This window comes from Cricetulus griseus, chromosome 7 (assembly GCF_003668045.3).
Source record: "Cricetulus griseus strain 17A/GY chromosome 7, alternate assembly CriGri-PICRH-1.0, whole genome shotgun sequence".
Lineage (NCBI taxonomy): Eukaryota > Metazoa > Chordata > Mammalia > Rodentia > Cricetidae > Cricetulus > Cricetulus griseus.
The window spans coordinates 3,739,316-3,759,168 of record NC_048600.1 but is presented as its reverse complement, the minus strand read 5'-3'; the positions used below and the strand labels follow the sequence as shown (position 1 = coordinate 3,759,168).

Genomic DNA, 19,853 nt, shown 5'->3' with positions numbered 1-19,853 from the left:
GCAAAGGTAGATGGGTTAATTTAAGATAAGAAAAGCTGGATAGAAACAAGTCAAATGAAGGCCAGGCATTTTTAATAAGAATAAGTCTCCATGTGTGGTTTATTTGGGAGCTTGGTGAGCCCCCCCCCCAAAAGACAAAAGGGTAAAAAAATCACACAACATAGGCCAGTGATTGCCAACTACCTGGGTTCTGGTGGCTTCTTTTCCAGTGCCATCTGGACTGACAGAGAACCTCCCCATTCTTGCTCTTGCAGTGGCGACCAGCTCTGCATTGAGGCTCATTTCTAAACTGGGTGCTTTGGATCACACAAGTATAATGTATGGTCTTTAACCTTGAAGACATTTGTGTCTAGCTCCTCAGGAAAATCCAACCTTCACTGTTTTCTTTCTCGCTGTTGACCTCAGGCAGGGGCTGACCTTCCCACTCTGCTCTAGGCAAAATTGCAAAGTATAGTGGTCACTACTGCTGTAGTCGTACACCAAAGCCTGAGTCAATCAAGTCAGTCGAGCCAATGGTGCCCTTAGAGAGGTCAAACAATTTCCCCAAGGGCGGCATCTTTTTAAATCATTGACCTCTGGTGCAGAGAAATGATGGAGGACCTGTACTTGAAACCTCAGATTCCTCATTTCAGCAACAGCATTAAATCCTGCAACTGATAATATATTTGTAGAAGACATTGGCACTCTGCAGTCTTTTTTTTTTCTATTAAAACAGGAACAGGACCTTAGGATTTGGTGAAGTCATCTGAACCTTTTTTAATGTGGGTTGATTTTTCTGAGTTGAGGCCATTCATTCATTATCAATTTATTCAGAGTGTGTGCTAGACCCTGACTGAGATTGTGCAGAATTCAGAGTAAACAATGTTGAAGCCCTCCTGAGGTAGAGCTGGGGGGCCAAGGTGGTCATCGAGAACTTGGTACTTAACACCCAGACTTGATAGTATGTAAAGGTCAAAGGGGAATGGTTAGTAACGAACAAGAGCTATTTCAAATACAGTGATTTTTTTTTTCAGACAGGGCTGTTCTGGAACTCACTTTGTAGACTAGGCTGATCTTGTATTCATAGAGATCCACCTGCCTCTGCCTCATAGTGCTGGGATTAAAGTCTTGCACCACCATCACTCAGCTAAATCCAAATACTCTTTTAAAATGCAATGATTTTCCAAATGTGTTGTACCTGTGTGTTTTATTTACTTTATTTTGTATTTATTTACTTTTTATTTAGAGGCTTGGGGAAAGGTAGCAAAGGTCCACGCTGTCTGCTGTCCACCGCAGGGCAGATCTTGGAGGTCTGTCTGTCTCTAAGAGTGTTTTTGTGAGTAGGAATTACCACACATTTAATAGGTTTCAAAGAGATAGATGTGGTGGCCCATACCTGCAATCCCAGGACAAGGTGGTGTGGAAAGGAAGGGCAAGAGTCAAGGTCCTAGGTTACCCAGAGAGTTCAAGGCCAGCCTGATCTACATGAGACCATGCCTCAAAAAATAGCATTAAAAACTATGATAACCGAATTTACAAGATTTTAGCCTGTAGGAATCTTTTTCATGTGAATGTCATATCCGAGTTAACAAATAGTTCCATTTCTGCATAGCAGGCCAGGGGAGGCCCTAAGTCGAACTATATGCAGAAAGGCATGGAGGATAAAGGGCTAGCTTTCAAACCGATGGAGTGATTTGGTTTTGCGAGTTTAATCTATCATGCAACTTTTGGCTTATTCACTGCTTAGAATAGACTTTGTTTTGGAGACCAGGAACAGGCCAGAAGCTGGATCCCTAAGTAGATGACCAGTGGATGCCAGAGGATCAGAAACAACATAGCCAGCAGTTAAGAAATGAGTAAGCAGGCTGGAGAGATGGCTTAGAGGTTAAGAGCACCGACTGCTCTTCCAGAGGTCCTGAGTTCAATTCCCAGCAACCACATGGTGGCTCACAACCATCGTTATGAGATCTGGTGTCCTCTTCTGGTGTGCAGATATACATGGAAGCAGAATGTTGTATACATAATAAATGAATAAATCTTTTAAAAAAAATGAGTAATCTCAGTGAGGTTTTGAGAGTGTACTCCAAAGAGGCTGAAGGAAGAAAAAGATAGAATCAAAACACTGGAAGTTTCTGTGTATACCTTAGAGCTGAGCTATTGAACGTCATCCTGTTTTATGACTATAACTCTGAAAATGATCTTTGAGGCCAGATAGAATATTAAAACACTTTGTTCTACTGTTCGAATCTGGCTAATTCTTTTTCCTTTAGTTTCCACACCCATGATTGTTGATTATCAGAATTTTAGATAATAGGTCATTGAATTGATGTTGGCAATTAATTAAGTTGGAGAGGTTGAGTGATAAATACCGTTGACAGTCTCCGGGCAGATTCATTGTCAATGCACTTTTACTGAGTTTCTAGTCTGTTTAAGAGCATAGAATGGGCGCTGTGGGAAGTAGGAGGAGGGAGAACAGCCTCTTTATTCAAGAAGTTTATGAGCAATTAAGAAAGTGAAAATGTTACATCAGACAATGGCAGAAAGTAATGCTCTTGATTACAGTTGGGCCCTACAATGCTTCAAAAAAGGAAGGATTGGATCCTCTTGGATTAAAGGAGAAAGTTCTAGAGTTCTGAATGTGGCTTTGGGGAGAGAGTACAGAAATGAGAACTGGAGAAGGGTGAGGGGGAGAGACCAGGTAATAGGAAAAGGGAGAGAGAAAGTCAGAATGCAGGTGAGGATAGACTGAGAAGGCCATGGGTCTCGTCCACACTAGAACTGAAATTGGAGGTCAGGGCTGTCTCAGTTACTGTTGTATTGCTGTGAAGAGACACCATGAGTGAGGCAACTTATGAAAGAAATCATTTAATTTGGGGCTCATAGTTCCAGGGGATAGTTGAGTCCATGACCATCATGGCAGAGAACATGGCAGGAGGCAGGCAGGTATGGTGATTAGGTAGTAACTGAGAGCTTACATGTTGAGATAACAGCCATGAGACAGAGGGAAAATATCAAAGCCCACCCACAGTGACACATTCCCTCCATTTAGGGCCATAGCTCCTAAACCTTCCGAAGTACAGTCTCAACAACTGGGGACCAAGTATTCAAACATATGACTCCACAGGGGACATTGTGTGGGACCTTGAAGTTTGTGTTTTATAAGGAAGAAAGGACAGTGAAATATTTAAGCAGGAGTAAGGGATGATCGAAAGATATTTTACACAATGCCAGTAGCAGTAAAAGAGAGTGACACATCCATCAGAATGCTCCAATAGATGCTGGACAGATCCATTAGGATGCTACAATAGATGCTGGACGGGTCCATTAGGATGCTCCGATAGATGCTGGACAGATCCATTAGGATGCTCCGATAGATGCTGGACAGATCCATCAGAATGATCCATTAGATGCTGGACAGGTCCATTAGGATGCTCCAAGATGCTGGACAGATCCATCAGGATGCTACAATAGATACTTGGGACCAGGGCAGTCAGGGCTGAACCCAAGAGGGAACAGCAAATGGAAATGGAGAAAAATTTTAAAAAAAAGTCACGAAGGAAGACTTACAAAGATTTCATAACTGGTGGATTAGAGGGTGAGAGGAAGATCATCTCAAGGAATTCAAGGCCAGCCTGGGCAACACAGTGAGACCCTGACTCTAAAAATAAAATGCTCAACCCTTCTCCTCCACACTGAATTACATATTTCTTATCTCTCAGATAGTTGGGTAGACATTCTATTCTTTATAACTTTTCAAAGAATGTTAAAAAACACAGAGCAGCCTCAGTTGGAATGCGTCCTTAAGGCAGCCCAAACACACTTGAGGGAAAACACTCCCTCCATAGATTGTACAAATTCATCTTGTTCCTAACATCACTGGAAGAGATTCCTTTGTCTGAAAGCATGCAATCCATCAGGGCTGCCCAGGTCACTTCCTGTCTAATGGATCTGTAACCTTCTAATTCAGTTCCTCATGTTGTGGTGACCCCCAACCATAAAATTATTTTTGTGCTACTTCATAACTGTAATTTTGTTACTGTTATGAATTGTAATGTAAATATCTGTGTTTTCTTTCTCCCTCCCTTCCTTCCTTTTCTTTTTTGAGTTTCTCAGTGTAGTCCTGGCTGCCCTGGAACTCTTAGACCAAGCTGGCCTCGAACTCACAGAGATCCTCCTGCCTCCTCTCCCAGGTGCTGGGATTGAAGGTGTGTGCTACTACTGTGCAACTAATATCTGGTGGTTTTAGGTGACCCCTGTGAAAAGGTCATTTGATTCTCAAGGAGGTCTCAACCCTCAGGTTGAGAACCACTGTGGGCCTAAGATAATAGATAGGACATTTTTCATATTTCAGTTTGTGCTGCTGGGTTCTAATAATGAGTTAGAGGATGGTTCTTGACTCAGTGAAGAGATGCAATAGTTAAAAACTGCCAAGACAGGGTTAGGGAAGAGTCGGTGGCATTAAATACTGGGTTTGATGCCCAGCACTACATAAAAAGAGAGGTGGTAGAGTCTATCTGTAATGCCAGCACTTAGGAATCAGAGCAGCAGGATTGGGAGTTCAAGGTCATCCTCAGCTTCACAGAGAGCTTCGGCTACTGGAGACCCTGTTTCAAAAAACAAACCAACAAAATTCAGCAAGGCACACTTCCTGGAGGCTGTGAGGCAAAACTGTCCTTTGAAGGTGAAGGGGACTTACGCTGGCAGAGGCTGGGGGTTTCAGGCAGAGGCCTGTAAGGACTGATATCCTAGGGTGGCCTGCACATGGCTTATAGATGATGACTTTGAAGGAGAAGGGTATAGTATCAATGACTTGAGAATATCATTGACACCCCCAACCCTGCCCCCGGGGCACACGGACTGTGACCCTTGTTTCCAAAGTCCAACTTCTGGAGTTTGCTCACTGGGAGTGGTGGGAAATTCTGATCATACTGAAGACTGGATTTGACTCTGCTCTTCCCACCCATCCTCCAAGTGCCAAAGGCAGATCCAAATTGGATGTCATTTTATCTGAATGGTGACATACATTCTCTCTGGAGAGGAGGCAGTAACCTGGTTTTCCCTCTCACCTAAAATAGGCCCTGGTGACCGATGATCTATTTTACGGAGTGCACTGCCTGGGCCACCTCATTTGGGACCTGCTTCAGCAAGTGGAGTAGTATTTCCCTAGGACTGCTAGCTTCTCCCAGTCCGTCCCCACCGGATGGAGGGAACTTTCCCTAGAGGCTAGGACTCTCCTCTGCATATCTCCAGGGGACCTCTGCTACCCCTCTTCACTTTCAGGTGGCCTTACTGAGGTGCTGTGAATGCCATTTTTTTTTTTTTTTTTTTGTTTTCTGTTTTGTTTATCCCTCTCCATTTTGATGAGTGCAGCTGGACAACATATTTGCGAGACAGGGACTGAGGAGAGAGAAGCCAGCGTGGGAAGTGATGGAGAACACCTTCCTCGGGAAACACTCAGGCTCTTAATAGCCACTTTGGAGCCTGGGTGGTGGTGGCTGTGGCAGTGTAGGCCTTTAATCCCAACACTCAGGGGCGGGGCAGCAGGGCAGACCGGTTTCTGAAAGTTTGAGGCCAGCTTGGAGTGCTAGGACAGCCAGGGCTATACAGAAAAACGCCTTCTTGAAAAAGCAGAGGAGCCCCTGGAAGTAGAACATCCTGAATTTTGATGAGTTATGGTATCTCACCCGAGGCTTAAACACATACTTACACTCAGTCACTTCAAGGCAGGCACTGGCTGTGTGAGAGGAAGCCGCCATGCTTTTCTTCCTGGCTGGTTTTGGTACACATTAGCTCAACCAAATTACTCAGTTCCAACTAAACAAAATATTAACATAACGATGGAGTAGGATTGGAGGATCCACCTCCTGGTGTGAAGGATGTTCTGTGTGCTTTGGAGTTAAGGAGCTGGGAGCTCCGTGCATTTTATTTTGGTCCTCCCTTGCTGTGGACACATTGCGACTGTGGGCAATGGCGGAGTAGCAGAGATGGTTTGGGACATGAGTATTGCTTAGGAGTCCTGCTGGCTCTTGGTTCTTCGCACCTGCTGCAGGGCATAGGTTCTGCTAGGGGAACCTTGCTCTGCAGGATAGAATAAAACAGTTTTGTTTTTCTCACCAATTTACCCACTAATTTCTTTCCCTTTTCTGGTATTGTGAAACAAAAACGAGGATCTCACTTGGCTACTGAGCGACTCTTCTAATTATTAATTTGAATCGAGTTTGTGGTAAATACCATGTTTCTTCTAGTCTGCTGGGTAAAAATTCAGATAATTTTTAAAAGGATTTTATTTATTTATTATGTATACAACATTCTGCTTCCACGTATATCTGCACATCAGAAGAGGGCACCAGATCTCAAAACGATGGTTGTGAGCCACGATGTGGTTGCTGGGAATTGAACTCAGGACCTCTGGAAGAGCAGTCGGTGCTCTTAACCTCTGAGCCATCTCTCCAGCCCTCAGATCATTTTTTAAGACCTTTTTTGAGAACACCCAAGGACCTTTGTTGGGAGTGTGGTGCTAGAGTTGGGGATGGGGGATGAGCTTCCCCCCTTACTTCTTTCTCTTTCTTCCTTCCTCCTCCTCCTTTTTTTTTTTTCAGCACCCATAGTTAAGAAAAGATCAAATCAGAAGTTGACTTGAAGACACAGACATTTTCAAGATGAGGGTGATATTTGGTCTTCATGGTGGGAGAACCATATTTTAATTAATAACCTAGTCTCACCTTGTAGCCCAGGCTGACCTAGAATTCATTATTTATCCAAAGCTGGCTTTGAACTCCTGATCCTCCTGCCTCCACCTCCCAGAGGTTGGGATTGTAAGCATGGCCTACCACATCTGGCTTGAATTTCCTTAATTGATTCCATTTGCAGCTTGACATTGCTATATATTTGGTGATGATTTATTATGTCAGGTAGTGGCGCATGCCTTTAATCCCAGCACTCAGGAGGCAGAGGCAGGTAGATCTTTGTGAGTTTGAGGGTAGCCAGAGCTACACAGAGAAACCCTGTAATGAGAAAGCTAAACTAAAACCAGTAAATAAATAAATAAATAAATAAATAAGCTACATTATCTTTGAGATACCCTCATTCAAAAATTTTAATTTTAAAAATTTTCATGTGTATGAGTGCTTTGTTTACATGTATGTCTGTGTAACATGTTTGTGCCTGATGCCCACAAAAGCCAGAAAAGGGTGTCATACCCCCTGGTACTAGAGTTACAGATGATTGTGAGCCCTCATGTGGGTGCTGGGAATTGAATCTGGGTCCTCAGAAAGAACAGCCAGCACGAACCCATCTCTCCAGTCCTCACAATATGGTTATTTTAAACACTGTGCACCTGCATATGTGTCTCCAGGGGTCACACTATACCTTTTGCTTTCTTTTATCATGTTGATATTGAATTATGTGAGAAGATTTATAAATATATTCTAGAACAAATCCTAATTATTATAGTTTGTTTATACATTTATTTAGAAACTGTAATAATTTATATATTTTAGAGTAGATTTATTATCAGAACCCTAAAATATGCTTTAGTGATTTATATATATCTTATTTGCAATAGATTAAATAACACAGTCATTGTTATTTTTAAAACCTTCCTGTGATATTGTTTGGACTCATATCTTATCTGAGAGGATAGATAACTGACTGTCCCTCCCCTCCCCTTCTCCCTTTCCCTGTCTCCTGTCACCTCTCCTCAGGGTCTTACTAGGTTGACTAGGCTGATCTTAAGCTCAAAAACCCTCTGCATCAGCCTCCAGAGAGTCGAGATTATAGGCATGTAATCCTAAATGTGGCCCTCTTTTTCAATCCTTCCCAAGGTTGTTCTGCTTAACTTTTCTTCACTTTTTAGAAGCTCTGTCGGAGAATATACAAATGAAAGAAATTATTGATAAAAATTACATTTTACCAGCACAATTCCATATTCTTTTTTCGTTCATTTGTTTTGTTTTTCAAGTCAGGGTTTCTCCGTGTAGCTCTGGCTGTCCTGGCACTCGCTCTGGAGACCAGGCTGGCCTTGAACTCACAGAGATCCACCTGCCTCTGCCTCCCAAGTGCTGGAATTAAAGGCGTGCACCACCACCACCTGCCTCTATTCCATATTCTTTGATCTGGTGGGTGTGTGTGCCATAGTATAGCATGTGAGAATCAGAGGACAATTTGCTAGAATTAGTCCTGTTCTCTCACAGGTGGGTTTTGTAAATGGAACTTAGCTCATTATCAGATGTGGCAGAAAGTGTATTTACTAGCTGGCCCCAGTGTCCAGCTGGGTCCTTATCCCTATTCTTTTCTTTTTTTAAATTCTCTTTTTTGAAGATTTTATTTTATGTATATGAGTGCACTATCTGCTTGTGGGCCTTTAAGTTGGAAGAGGTCATCAGATCTCATTACAGATGGTTGTGAGCCACCATGTGGTTGCTGGGAATTGAACTCAGGACCTCTGGAAGAGCAGCCACTGCTCTTAACCTCTGAGCCACCTCTCCAGCCCCTGGCCCCTTCTTTCTTTTTCCCTAGTATTTTTCACTCATCACACTTGTCAGACTCTTTTTTTTTTTTTAATCATCCTATTCAATCTGCTTATTCAAAGAGCTAAAAGGTACTTGGGAGGGTGGCTCTGAGTTTGATGCCAGCATGGGCTACATGTTTAATTCCAGGCCAGCCAGAGCTCCATATCAAGATCTTCTCTCTCAAAATCCAACAGCAATAAAAATCAAGTAAGTACCAAGTCCACAAAGGAATCAATGCCTTTTTAAAAACTTACTTATTGTGCAGTGTTAGGGTTATATATACTTTTTAAAATGGCAGTCTGGGTATTTCTGTGCTCCCAAGTGTTGTGACATGAAGCACTTAAACACATTGAAGACTAGAAAACTAACCACCATGCTTGGCCCTACCTCCTGTGTAGTTAGGGCAAGCATTCAATGCTTCAAGGTGTGTCTCAGTCTGTGTGAAATAAGTGGGCATACACTGTGCCCACTGATGATCAAGTACAATGTATCCTGCTCCGCTTTGAAACTTCAATGCACACACAAGCCAGGGTTATTGTTATCAAGCAATATTGCTTTTAGATGACAGAGGAAAAAAAAACCCAATCACAAAGTTTCCACAATGTTTTAGGCAGTTGTTGGACATCACAAAGATTATATTGACTTGATCATGTTTGCAGGCTTTGTCCTTTGGTTTCAGGGGAAATATTTCCTTGGCACCCTTCCCCCAACACAAAAATTCTCTTTTAAAGTAGAAGTATGCACTAAGGACCCACTTAATAAAGGACACTGAAATAGAAATTAACTGAAGTCTGCTTTCAATTAATTTCAATTCCCTGAAGCGCCGAAATTTCCATTTTGGTCCCAGAAGTAGTTGGAAAGTAATAGGCAAGCCTGGGTGTTTTAACCCTTACATGTATGGGGATGGGAAAGGCATACATTCTAGGTCACTCTGGGGGAGGGCCAGGAGAGCCTCTAGTCTTCTTCAGCTCCCTGTTAATTTTACTATGCAATTTTTCAGTTAATTTCATAACAGTATGGCTGTCCCTTTTAAGGTATAAATTTCCATGTTTATGTTTCTCTATATTGACAATTTTAGAATCTTTGCTTTTGAACAGCAGCAGAAACAGATTGGAAAAGAAAATCTTTTCCCAAAATTACCATATCTGAATCAAACAATCATGCAGATGGGTGGGGAGACATGGAAAGTGGGACAGGAATGCTACCCAAAGTACTCGGGAACACCTGGTAGATCTGGAGCTGTAGCTCAGCTGGAAGAGTGCTTTGCTTGCAGGAAAGATCCAAGTTCAGTGCTCAGGACTACACAAACCAGACATGGAGGCGCATGCCTATGATCCCAGCACTTGAGAGCTAAAGGCTGGGGATCAGAAGTTCAAGGGCATCTTCAGCTACATATGAGTTTGAGGTCATCTTAGAGAGATGGGTCACTTGTTAAGAATGCTTGTTGCACAAGCACAAGGACCCTTGTTCTGATCCTAGGACTCTTGTAATGATCTGGGTATGGACACCCAACCCAGTATGGTAGCCAGTGGAGACAGATCTCTGCCAGCCTAGCATAAAAGCAGGAGCTCCAGGTTCAAGGACAGTGACAGAGGAGGAGCAGCTCTTCCTGCCTCTGTCTTGACACTCACACACTCATACACAGACACATGCATCCATACGCAAACATATAAATAACAGAGACAGAGAGACGAAGAGACACAGACAATGACAGAGACAAAGAGACATGGACAGAGATCAATCCTGGAGATCCCAAAGAGTGCAAGGAGGAAAACATTGCTTTATATAGAGCTCAGCATGACCAAGGGCTCTACAGATGCTTCCTAAAACCCTAGCAGTATTCCCTCACAGGTCTGCCAAAACCTAGATGTGTTTTAAAGGCTAGCACTGCAATTGTGGAGATGCAACAAAAAGAAGCTAAAGGGAATGAAGACTGGCTAGGGGCATTTATTTACTTCATGGTAGACAGTGAGTCAAAGGCTATCAAAGTCAGAGTAAAGAATTCCAGGGGACTAGGGACATAGCTCAGTGGTAGAGCACTTGCCTCAACCTGAACCTACATTGAACTGAATCCCTAACATTACATTAACTAACTAACTAACTAACTAACTAACGAACTACCTACCTACCTACCTACCTACCTAACTAACTAACTAACTAACTAACTAATTCCTGGGCTCAGAGAGTAAGGGATTCTCAGTACAGAATGGGCAGCTTACTACAAGAAAGATCTCAAGGGGAGTTACACAATCACCACAAGATTTTTCTAGAAAAGTCATGCTACTTTCCCATGTGATCTTGCTGTTATTCTCCCTTTAAAAATGTGCTTTTCAATCTATATTCTTCACTAGCAGGAGCATATGCTTCAGTGTAGAAATTCCCTCCTGGAGAGTTGAGTGTGATGGTGCATGCCTGTAATCCTAGAAAGTTGGGTCGAGGCAGGGGAATCATAAGTTAGAGATAGGGATACACATGGTGACAGTGATAACCAGGTAACTACTGTAAGAATAACAGGGAAGACAATGGCATTACATTTCTTTCTTCTTCATTTTTCAAGACAGGTTTGCTTTCTGTAGCCTTGGCTGTCCTGGAACTCACTCTGTAGACCAGGCTGGCCTCAAACTGGTCACAGAGATCTACCTGCCTCTGCCTCCCAGGTGCTTGGATTAAAGGCGTGTGCCACCACCGCCAGACAATAAGTAAATATTTTACATTTCCATAATTAACAAAGGAATTCAGTATGATAGGTGACACCGTAGCTCTGAAATACACACATTTTCCTTTTTTTTTTTAGGACATGGAGTTTTTGTTTGCTTGTTTCCAATTAGTTACAGGTCAGAAAACTATATCTTCAGATGTAGATTATCCATAACAATTTGACTTTACATATTTCAAGATCTCCCCCCACAAATAGCAGCAGAATTACACCTAACAATAATTTAAAACATTTTGTGGAAGTGGTTCAGTCAGTAGAGTGCTTGCCTAGCATGCATAAGGCCCTGGGTTCAATCTCCAGCACCAAAAACAAACAAATAAATCCAAAAAACCCCAAACAAAACCTGGGCATACTGGCACATGCTTGGAATCTAGCATTCAGGAGGTAGAGGCTAGAGGATCAGAACTTCAAGGTCTCCTTGGCTGCATAGTTTGAGACCAACCTGAATACATGAGACCCTGTCTATGAAGGAAAAATAAAAAGCATTGTGCTCTATGTCGTGTGTCCATCAAGCCTGAAATGTGGGAGACTAGGAGAACCTGGCACCTTCAGTCTTTGTAGTGGGAAGCTCATGAGGTGGAGGAATTCATCAAAGACAAGAAAGGGGGGGGGGCTGGAGAGATGGCTCAGAGGTTAAGAGCACTGACTGCCCTTCCAGAGGTCCTGAGTTCAATTCCCAGCAACCACATGATGGCTCACAACCATCTGTTATGAGATCTGGTGCCCTCTTCGGGTGTGCAGATGTACAAGGAAGCAGAATGTTGTGTACATAATAAATAAATAAATAAATAAAATCTTTAAAAAAAAAAGACAAGAAAGGGTTAAAATACTGAAAGGGGGAAATGCAGAACAGCTAAGTGAGGCCAAGGTGAGAGTTCTCTACTCCTTTGTGTTAGACTGCATTCTGAACTTGGAGCTTCAGTGTCCAGGGATCACAAAAGGCTGCTCACATTTGTTAAGCTTCTTCTGGGAACAAAGGAATCTACCAGATGCTGAAAATGGTGAAATTGGTTTATTGCCCTTCTTTCTTTGATCAGGTTTTCCTCCTTAATGTAATTTTCCTAAACAGCAAATTGCTAATAAAGCCAGTAAGCCTTAATTAATGGGTTGGATCCAAAGGACAATGTAGCTTTTTAAAAACTACCATATTGCCAGGTTGTGGTGGTGCATATCTTTAATCCCAGCACTCTGGAGGCAGAGGCAGGCAGATCTCTGAGTTCAAGACCAGCCTGGAGTACTTAGTGAGTTCGAGGACAGCCAGGGCTACACAGAGAAACCCTGTCTCAAACCAAACCAACCAACCAAACAAACAAAAATCTACCATATTTTTGAGTAATAAATTCTATAGTTACAAAATGATATTTGCTGGCTAGTGAGATGGCTCAGCTTGTAGAAACACTTGCCTTAAAAGCCTGGTGACCTGAGTTTGACCCCAGGACCCATATAAAGGTGAAAGGAGAGCCTGACTCCACAAGTTGTCCTCTGTGCACTTCATGGTATGCACCTTTCCCCAATAATAACAAATTAAAATATCTGACTTTAAGGTTTTTTGTTTGTTTTCCAGACAGGGTTTCTCTGTGTAGCCCTGGATGCTCTGGAACTCACTTTGTAGACCAGGCTGGCCTTGAACTCACAGAAATTTGTAGGCAGAGCTTTTATGCCACCAGCTGCTCCCCAAATAACTATACAGGGACTTAATGTTAATTATAAATGCTTGGCTAATAGCTCAGGCTTGTTTTTAGCTAGCTCTTATAACTTAAATCAACCTGTATTGTCTACTCTTTCTGCCATGTGGCGGTACCCTTTTTCAACACAGCCTGTTCATCAGCTTCATCGGTGTTTCCTGGCCTCTCCTCAGACTCCGCCCACCTTCTCCCCAGCATTCTCTCTGCCCTGAAAATCCTGACTAGCCCTTGGCCAATCAGTTTTTTATTAATCAATGAGAATAATACATATTTACAGTGTACAAAGATTGTTGCACAGTAGAGATCCTCCTGCCTCTGCCTACTGAGTACTGGGATTAAAGGTATGTGCCACCACACCCAGCAAAATTTTCCTTTTTAAAAGTAATTTATTTATTTTTATTTTATGTGCATTTGTATTTTGCCTGCATGTATGTCTATGTGAGGATGTTGGATTCCCTGGAACTGGAATTGCAGACAGTTGTGAGCTATCATGTGGGTCCCGGGAATTGAACCTGGGTCCTCTAAAAGAGCAGCCAGTGCTCTTAACTGCTGATCCATCTCTTCAGCATCTGACTTTAAGTTAAAGGTTTACTCAGTTTAGTAATTTACTCTTCTGAAATTGTTTAGCTTTCAACTGTGCATGGTATTTAAAAGCTAACCCATAGAACTAGTCTAGTATCTTCGGTAGTACTACTAGTTATCTTTTATTCTTTGATTGTTAGGTGCAGGGAAGGGGAGGTGGCTGGATCCAGGACGAGGATGATGCAATGCTGAAGAGTGAGCTGGAGGAGAGAAGCAGCAGGCACCATGGAAAAAACCAAAACAAAGCAAGGTCAGAGCACCATCTTGATTCTGAGCTGGGGATTCAGGGAATGCAGGAGTTAATCTGTCTTGTCACTGTTTTCAAATATTATTTTCCCATCATCACCTTGGAGACCTTAAAAAACACAGACCTGCTGGAATGCAAAAAAATGCTATCGATGTAACATATGGCTTGAGTCCTTTTCTTTTTGCCTCAGAGATGACTTAGGACTGCCTCAGGACATGTGGAATAAGGTTCATCACTCTAATACACACCCAGCACCTTCTAGGCCCTCCTAGAAGAACAAGTGGATTTCCTTTTCATTGCTTACTAGCAGAAGCAATGTATAGAAGTCACTCTGTTATTGTTTCCAATGGAGAAAACAGCCATAGGGCAATCAGGAGACAACTACAAAGTGTCAAATTTAGGCCTGAGGTCCTGGTCCATATGTCTCAGTCTTGTTTGGACATAGTATTAAATGGGCTAAATTGTCCTTACTCAAGCTTGTATGAGGAGGTTTGGTAATCTCGAACCACTAGGATTTAACAGACACAGCCTCTACCAGGTACAAGGTCTAGGCTAAGGTGATACATTAATTATGACCTTACCATACAGAGGCAGGCTCCTCTAAGTAGGGCTTTCCATACCAATATGTCTAAGGAGTTTCACAAGACTTGCTTGTGTCTTACAATGTGTGTGACCTTTGTGCAATATGGGAGTAGTGTAAAATACTCTGAAAGATAGTTTATAAGCCAACCTGGTTTTCTCCCTAAGTTGTAAGTGATTTTTACAGCCTGCTCTATCAACCCTGTGTTTCCCTGTGGCTCCAGACTCCAATAGTGGCAATAGTTTTCTTTCTGCCTATAATCTTACAGAAACTTCCCACCGATAATTCCTTCCCATCAGCCCCCCTGCCTAGTTGGGCAAGAATCCCTCTGCTGATTGTTGCAGTGAGATGAGGGCAGAATGTAGAAGTTTGGCAAACAAAGATCGTAGAGAGGTAGAAGTAGGAACATTTTATGTTATAGCCAGGCACCTATGTGGTTGACTTATCTCCTTTTCCTGTGGCTATTCTGACCAAAGCGACTTGAGGGAGATGGGTCTTATTTGCTCATAATTCCAGATTCCAGTTGATCGTGGCAGGGAAGTCATGACAGGAGGTGCCTGAGAGAACCAGTCACATTACAGCCATACATAAGAGCAAAGAGCAGCACATTAGTGCTTGCCCTCTCCATTTTCTTTTTAAAAATGCTTTTTTTCTTTTTAATGTGCAGGAGTGTTTTGCCTGCATATATGTTTGTGCACAACCTGTATGCTTGGTGCCTGCAGAGGTGAGAAGAGGGCATCATATCCCCAGGACAGGAGTTGGCTGTGAGCAATCATGGGGGTGCTGGGAACCAAACCTGTGTCCTCTGCAAGAGCAGGGAGGGCTGAGCCATCCCTCCAGCTCCTTGTGCTCTCTCTCCATTGTATACAGGCCAAGATTTCCACTCTGCTCGGGGAATGGCACTGTCCTGAGTTAACACGAGTCTTTCCTCATGAATTAACTTAACCATGGCAATCCCGAGAGGACATTCTCAGAGGCCAACCCTAATCTAGACAGCCCTTCGCAAGTGTTCCCAGAGGTTTGCCGCCAAGGTGAAGAATTAACAATTACTACCAACTGTAACCCTGGCAAAGAGCAGATGTCAGCTCCGATAAACTTCAGTCAGCCCTAAGAATGTGAGGGAGACACTCCAGGGCATCCCCTTCTAGCCAGTTAATGACTGCTGATCACTGGGTTTGGTAGAGAAACTTTTCTTTTGTGGCAAGAAAGGGTTTTCTACTATGATAATTTTGTCAGGTAGGCATAGTTTGGTCATTAGGATATAATAGCATCACTGGCACTGGTTTATTTATTTAGTTTTTTTGTTCCAGAATCATCTGGTTCTTGTCATTCAGACACAGAGGATCCTCTAAATGTGTTTATTCCCTCCGTGTATCCGGTAAGAGTAGGTCAGGCACAGATTGAGTTGTGGCAATTGAACAAAGCTCTTTCTTCCAACAGGAGAGAATGAACATATGCCGGTGAATAACCCTTCCACACAGATTTATCAGGTAACAACAAAATATTTCTTTTTTCTTTTTTCGAGACAGGGTTTCTCTGTGGCTTTGGAGGCCATCCTGGAACTTGCTCTTGTAGACCAAGCTGGTCTTGAACTTACAGAGATCCGCCTGCCTCTGCCTCCTGAATGCTGGGATTAAAGGCATGCGCCACCACCACCCAGCAACAACAAGTATGTTATTGTGAATACCGTCATGTGAATAGTGGTGACTGTCCTTCACACACAGCAGTTTTTAACACTTAAGTCCTTCCACCTGTGCCCTGACATTTGTTCTGTGAACAAGGCCAAAGGACAGGCAGGGCAGAGGCCACTCACATTATTCCTTTGAGAGAACTGGTTGCCAGAGGAAAAGTTATTCCATTTGTAAAACACAGCACCTATCTCCACACCAGCTCTACTTTTCCTGTTTACACCACTGTCACTGTGGTCATCACACCAGACAATGAATGGCATTGTCATCAGAGAGGACACAGGAAAAGCCACCTTTTTTCAGCCAGGTGTGGTGGCACATGCACATCATAACCCCTAACACTGGGAACCTTAAGACACGAGTTTAACAAGTTCAGGGCTAGCCTAGATTATATAGCAAGACCTTTCGTGATGTTTTTCTTAATTACACCCCCCCCAAGGGAGAACTGAGAATTAAGAGTGTTAGCATTAGAAACATTCAAGTATGGTGACAGGAAAAAAAATTAAGTTCATTTTAAATGATGGCAATAATTAGATTCTTTACAAAGACAATCATGACAAGCATTCTAGCAGGGCCTGGGGCGGGAGAAGGCTCTTTTTTTTAACATTTGTTTATTTACTTATTAGTGTATGTCTACGTGTGTCTCTGTGTGGCATATGTGTATGGCAGTCAGTTGACTCCTTCTACCCTGTGTGTCTCTGGGATAGAACTCAAGTTGTCCGATTTCAGAGGCAAACACTCCCATTTACTGAGCAATCCCACCAGTTCCTTAAGTTGGGTTTTTAGGCCCTTTCAAGCAGGAAGACAAGAGTCCGGAGGAGCAGACAGCTCGGGGGAAATATTATTTGGATTAGTTGAGTTTGAATCCTGGAAAAGGCAATACAGCAGCTAGCTCCCAGAAGCACTCTGCAAGTTGATTGCTATGGACCTAACTAGAGCGAGCCAACAGCAGGAGAGAAAAACATCCTTAGCTATGTAGCTCTTAGATAAGTAATGGGAGGGAGCAGAAGAAACAGCCTCCTTTCAATGTCATTTATATTTGGAGAATAGTTTCATGCAAAATCTGCTGCCTAGCCTAATGGGAAATTAACTGGACTTCATTGGAACGGACTTCATTGTTTGTTTGTTTTTGAATGTCCACAACCTCGAAAGCACATCAGTATATCCACAAATGGCCCATACGAGGTATGGGTTTGAAAAGGCTGCAGTGAAGGCATTGATATAATTCAGTAGGGCAGAGATGGGTTGTTGACTGCAAGACTTGAGCAACGTATCCAAGGACAAGCCAATCACTGGACAGTGGACTACAAAGAAAGACTACTTCTGACAGGGTGATCAGCCTGAGCAGAGCCTGGGGTGGAGGTAGGTTTCCTCAATGCTGATGTGATACCTCACTGGTCCAAGGCCTCTAGATGCCTTCTATGCTCAGCTGTGTTCTCTGACCTGCCTATGGCCTTTGCATGAATGTAAGAGCCTCTTTAGAGTCAGGTATGATTTGAAATCTATTATAAATATGTGGGTTGCTCCCTTGATGTATGCTAAATTTAGCTGCAGAGGGGATGGCCTCATTATTGCGCTGTGTCACAAATCCAAGTGCATCTCTTCACACTGGAGTGCTTGGAGCCGGGAAAGAGCATTTGGTCTATGTGGTCTCCACTGTGCCTTGATGACCCCATCTTTGTTTTAAAAGAACATTTCCCAAGTCTGTTAATTCCAAGCAACTTTTAACCAAAAGAAGGAGGTGCAAAGAAAGAGGACAGAGGGCAGGAGGGTAGGTAACTATAAGGGAATATGGTCTGCATTATAAGGGACAACAGAACTGAAAGAAAATGTGAAATTTCAATAATTTTCTTCATTTTTTGTAGATTATATCCCTTCAGATGTTATTGATTTTCAAAAAAAATTGCAAGTTGGGCAGTGGTGGTGCAGGCAGATCTCTGAATGTGAGGCCAGCATGGTCTACAGAGTGAGTTCCAGGACAGCCAGGACTATACAGAGAAACCCTGTCTTGGAAAAAACAACCAAAAAGAAAAGAAAAATTCAGGACAGGACATGGTGGCACAAGCCTATAACACAAGACAGAGGCAGGCAGATCTCTGTAAGTTCGTGGCCAGCTTGGTAAACAGAGCGAGTTACAGGCTAGCCAGGGTTCCATAGTGAGACCCTGTCTCAAAATCTTCATTCCTGTTTCCTAACCCAGAATATAAACTGTAAAGCAAGGATTTAGTGTGCTTTTCTCTTGGTACTCTAGCATAAACCACAGTGCTTGGCATATAATAAATACACAGATAGTAAATAGTAGTTGGACACTTAAGTGTTGATCTGGAAGGAGTGCACATCACTTGACACTATGGCGTCTGATACAATCGTTCAGTCTGCTGGGAGATAGTGTTGGGGAAAAGAAAGATCTTTGTGGTTTGCTCTATCAAAACAAACTCCAAAGTTTTTCTTCAAAGGTTAAGTAGGAAAAAATCAAGCTGGGTATGGTGGATAGTGGCACAGACTTTTAAATGCCAGCACTTAGAAAACTGAGGAAGGCAAAGGCAGGAGGACCAAGTTCAAGGCCAGCCTGGGTCACATGAGACCTTGTCTCAACAGAACAATCTTGGAAGGAGTGTAGGCAGCAGACTGAGGTTCCCTATAAGGGAAAACATTAATTGACATAGCTTACAGTTCAGAGGTTTATCTTCATGGTGGGTGGCATACAAACAGGCATAGTGCTGGAGAAGGAGCTGAGAGTTCTACATCTTGACCTGCAGACAGCAGGAAGTGAACTGAGACACACTTCCTCCAACAATACCACATCTACTCCAACAAAGCCACACCTTCTAATAGTGCCACTTTCCTTGGAAGCCATTTTCTTTCAAACCACCACAGTACTGGTTCTACAAAAATACCAAGCTACGCAATCATAACAAACACCCACAGGGTGTAGCTCGGCCCCATGCAGGCCCACGCTTGCTGCTTCAGTCTCTGTGAACCTCTGTGAGGCCTGCTTAGTTGAGTCTGTGCGCCATGTTCTTGTGGTATCTTTGACTTCTCTGGCTCCTATAGTCCTTCCTACCCCTCTTATCTGGGGTTCCCAAAGCTCTGCCTTATGTTTGGCTGTGGGTCTCTTCAACTGCTCCCATCAGTTGCTGAATGAGGCCTCTCTGGATGACTGGGCTAGGCACCAATCTATGAGTATAACAGAATATTGTTAGTAATGATTTCATTGACTTTTTTGTTTGTTTGTTTGTTTTTTGTTTGTTTTTTTGTTTTCTCTGTAACTTTGGATCCTGTCCTGGAACTTGCTCTGGAGACCAGGCTGGCATTGAACTCACAGAAATCCGACTGCCTCTGCCTCCTGAGTGCTGGAATTAAAGGAGTTCGCCACCATTGCCTAGCTGATGTTTTTAACCTGTCGTGTTTGGTTCTATCTGGGGTTTATGGGCTATCCAGCCTCAGGCCTCTTTTATTGCTGTCATAAGTGTCATCTCTGTCAACAACAGTGGTGATACTGGAATGCTGGCTTTGCAGTTGACCATAGACTTCAAGCAGACTCTTCATTGGGTGGGGGGCTCCTTTCCTGTCCCTATGACTTCCTGTCTTTCCATGTTGCCTCAAAGGAAGTTTAAAGAAATAAGTTGTTTGTCCAAAAGACCTTTAATTGAATAACTACAGGCCAGGTTCATGGTGTTATACTAGCATGTCTGTTATCCCAGCACTTAGGAGATAGAGACAGAAGGATCACAGCAAATTTAAGCCCAACCTGACCTACACAGTGATTTCAGGCTAGCCTGAGATACAATATAAGGTCATATCTCAAACTAACTATGGGAATTAGTCGTGTATTGTCAAAACTGCCGTTGAAGGTCATCTGGGAT

The 19,853-nt window shown here is 42.9% G+C and overlaps 1 protein-coding gene across 1 annotated transcript in view; it reads left to right on the top strand.

The window, feature by feature from the left end:
- The window catches only part of Arhgef33 (Rho guanine nucleotide exchange factor 33), a 75,038-nt gene that overhangs the window by 13,690 nt on the left and 41,495 nt on the right, over positions 1–19,853 (top strand). The window contains exons 3-4 of the mRNA XM_027425998.2: positions 13,613–13,722; positions 15,740–15,789. Of these exons, the coding sequence (XP_027281799.1) occupies positions 13,698–13,722; positions 15,740–15,789 (75 nt within the window). The 5' untranslated portion in view covers positions 13,613–13,697. The remainder of the gene's footprint in view (positions 1–13,612; positions 13,723–15,739; positions 15,790–19,853) is intronic.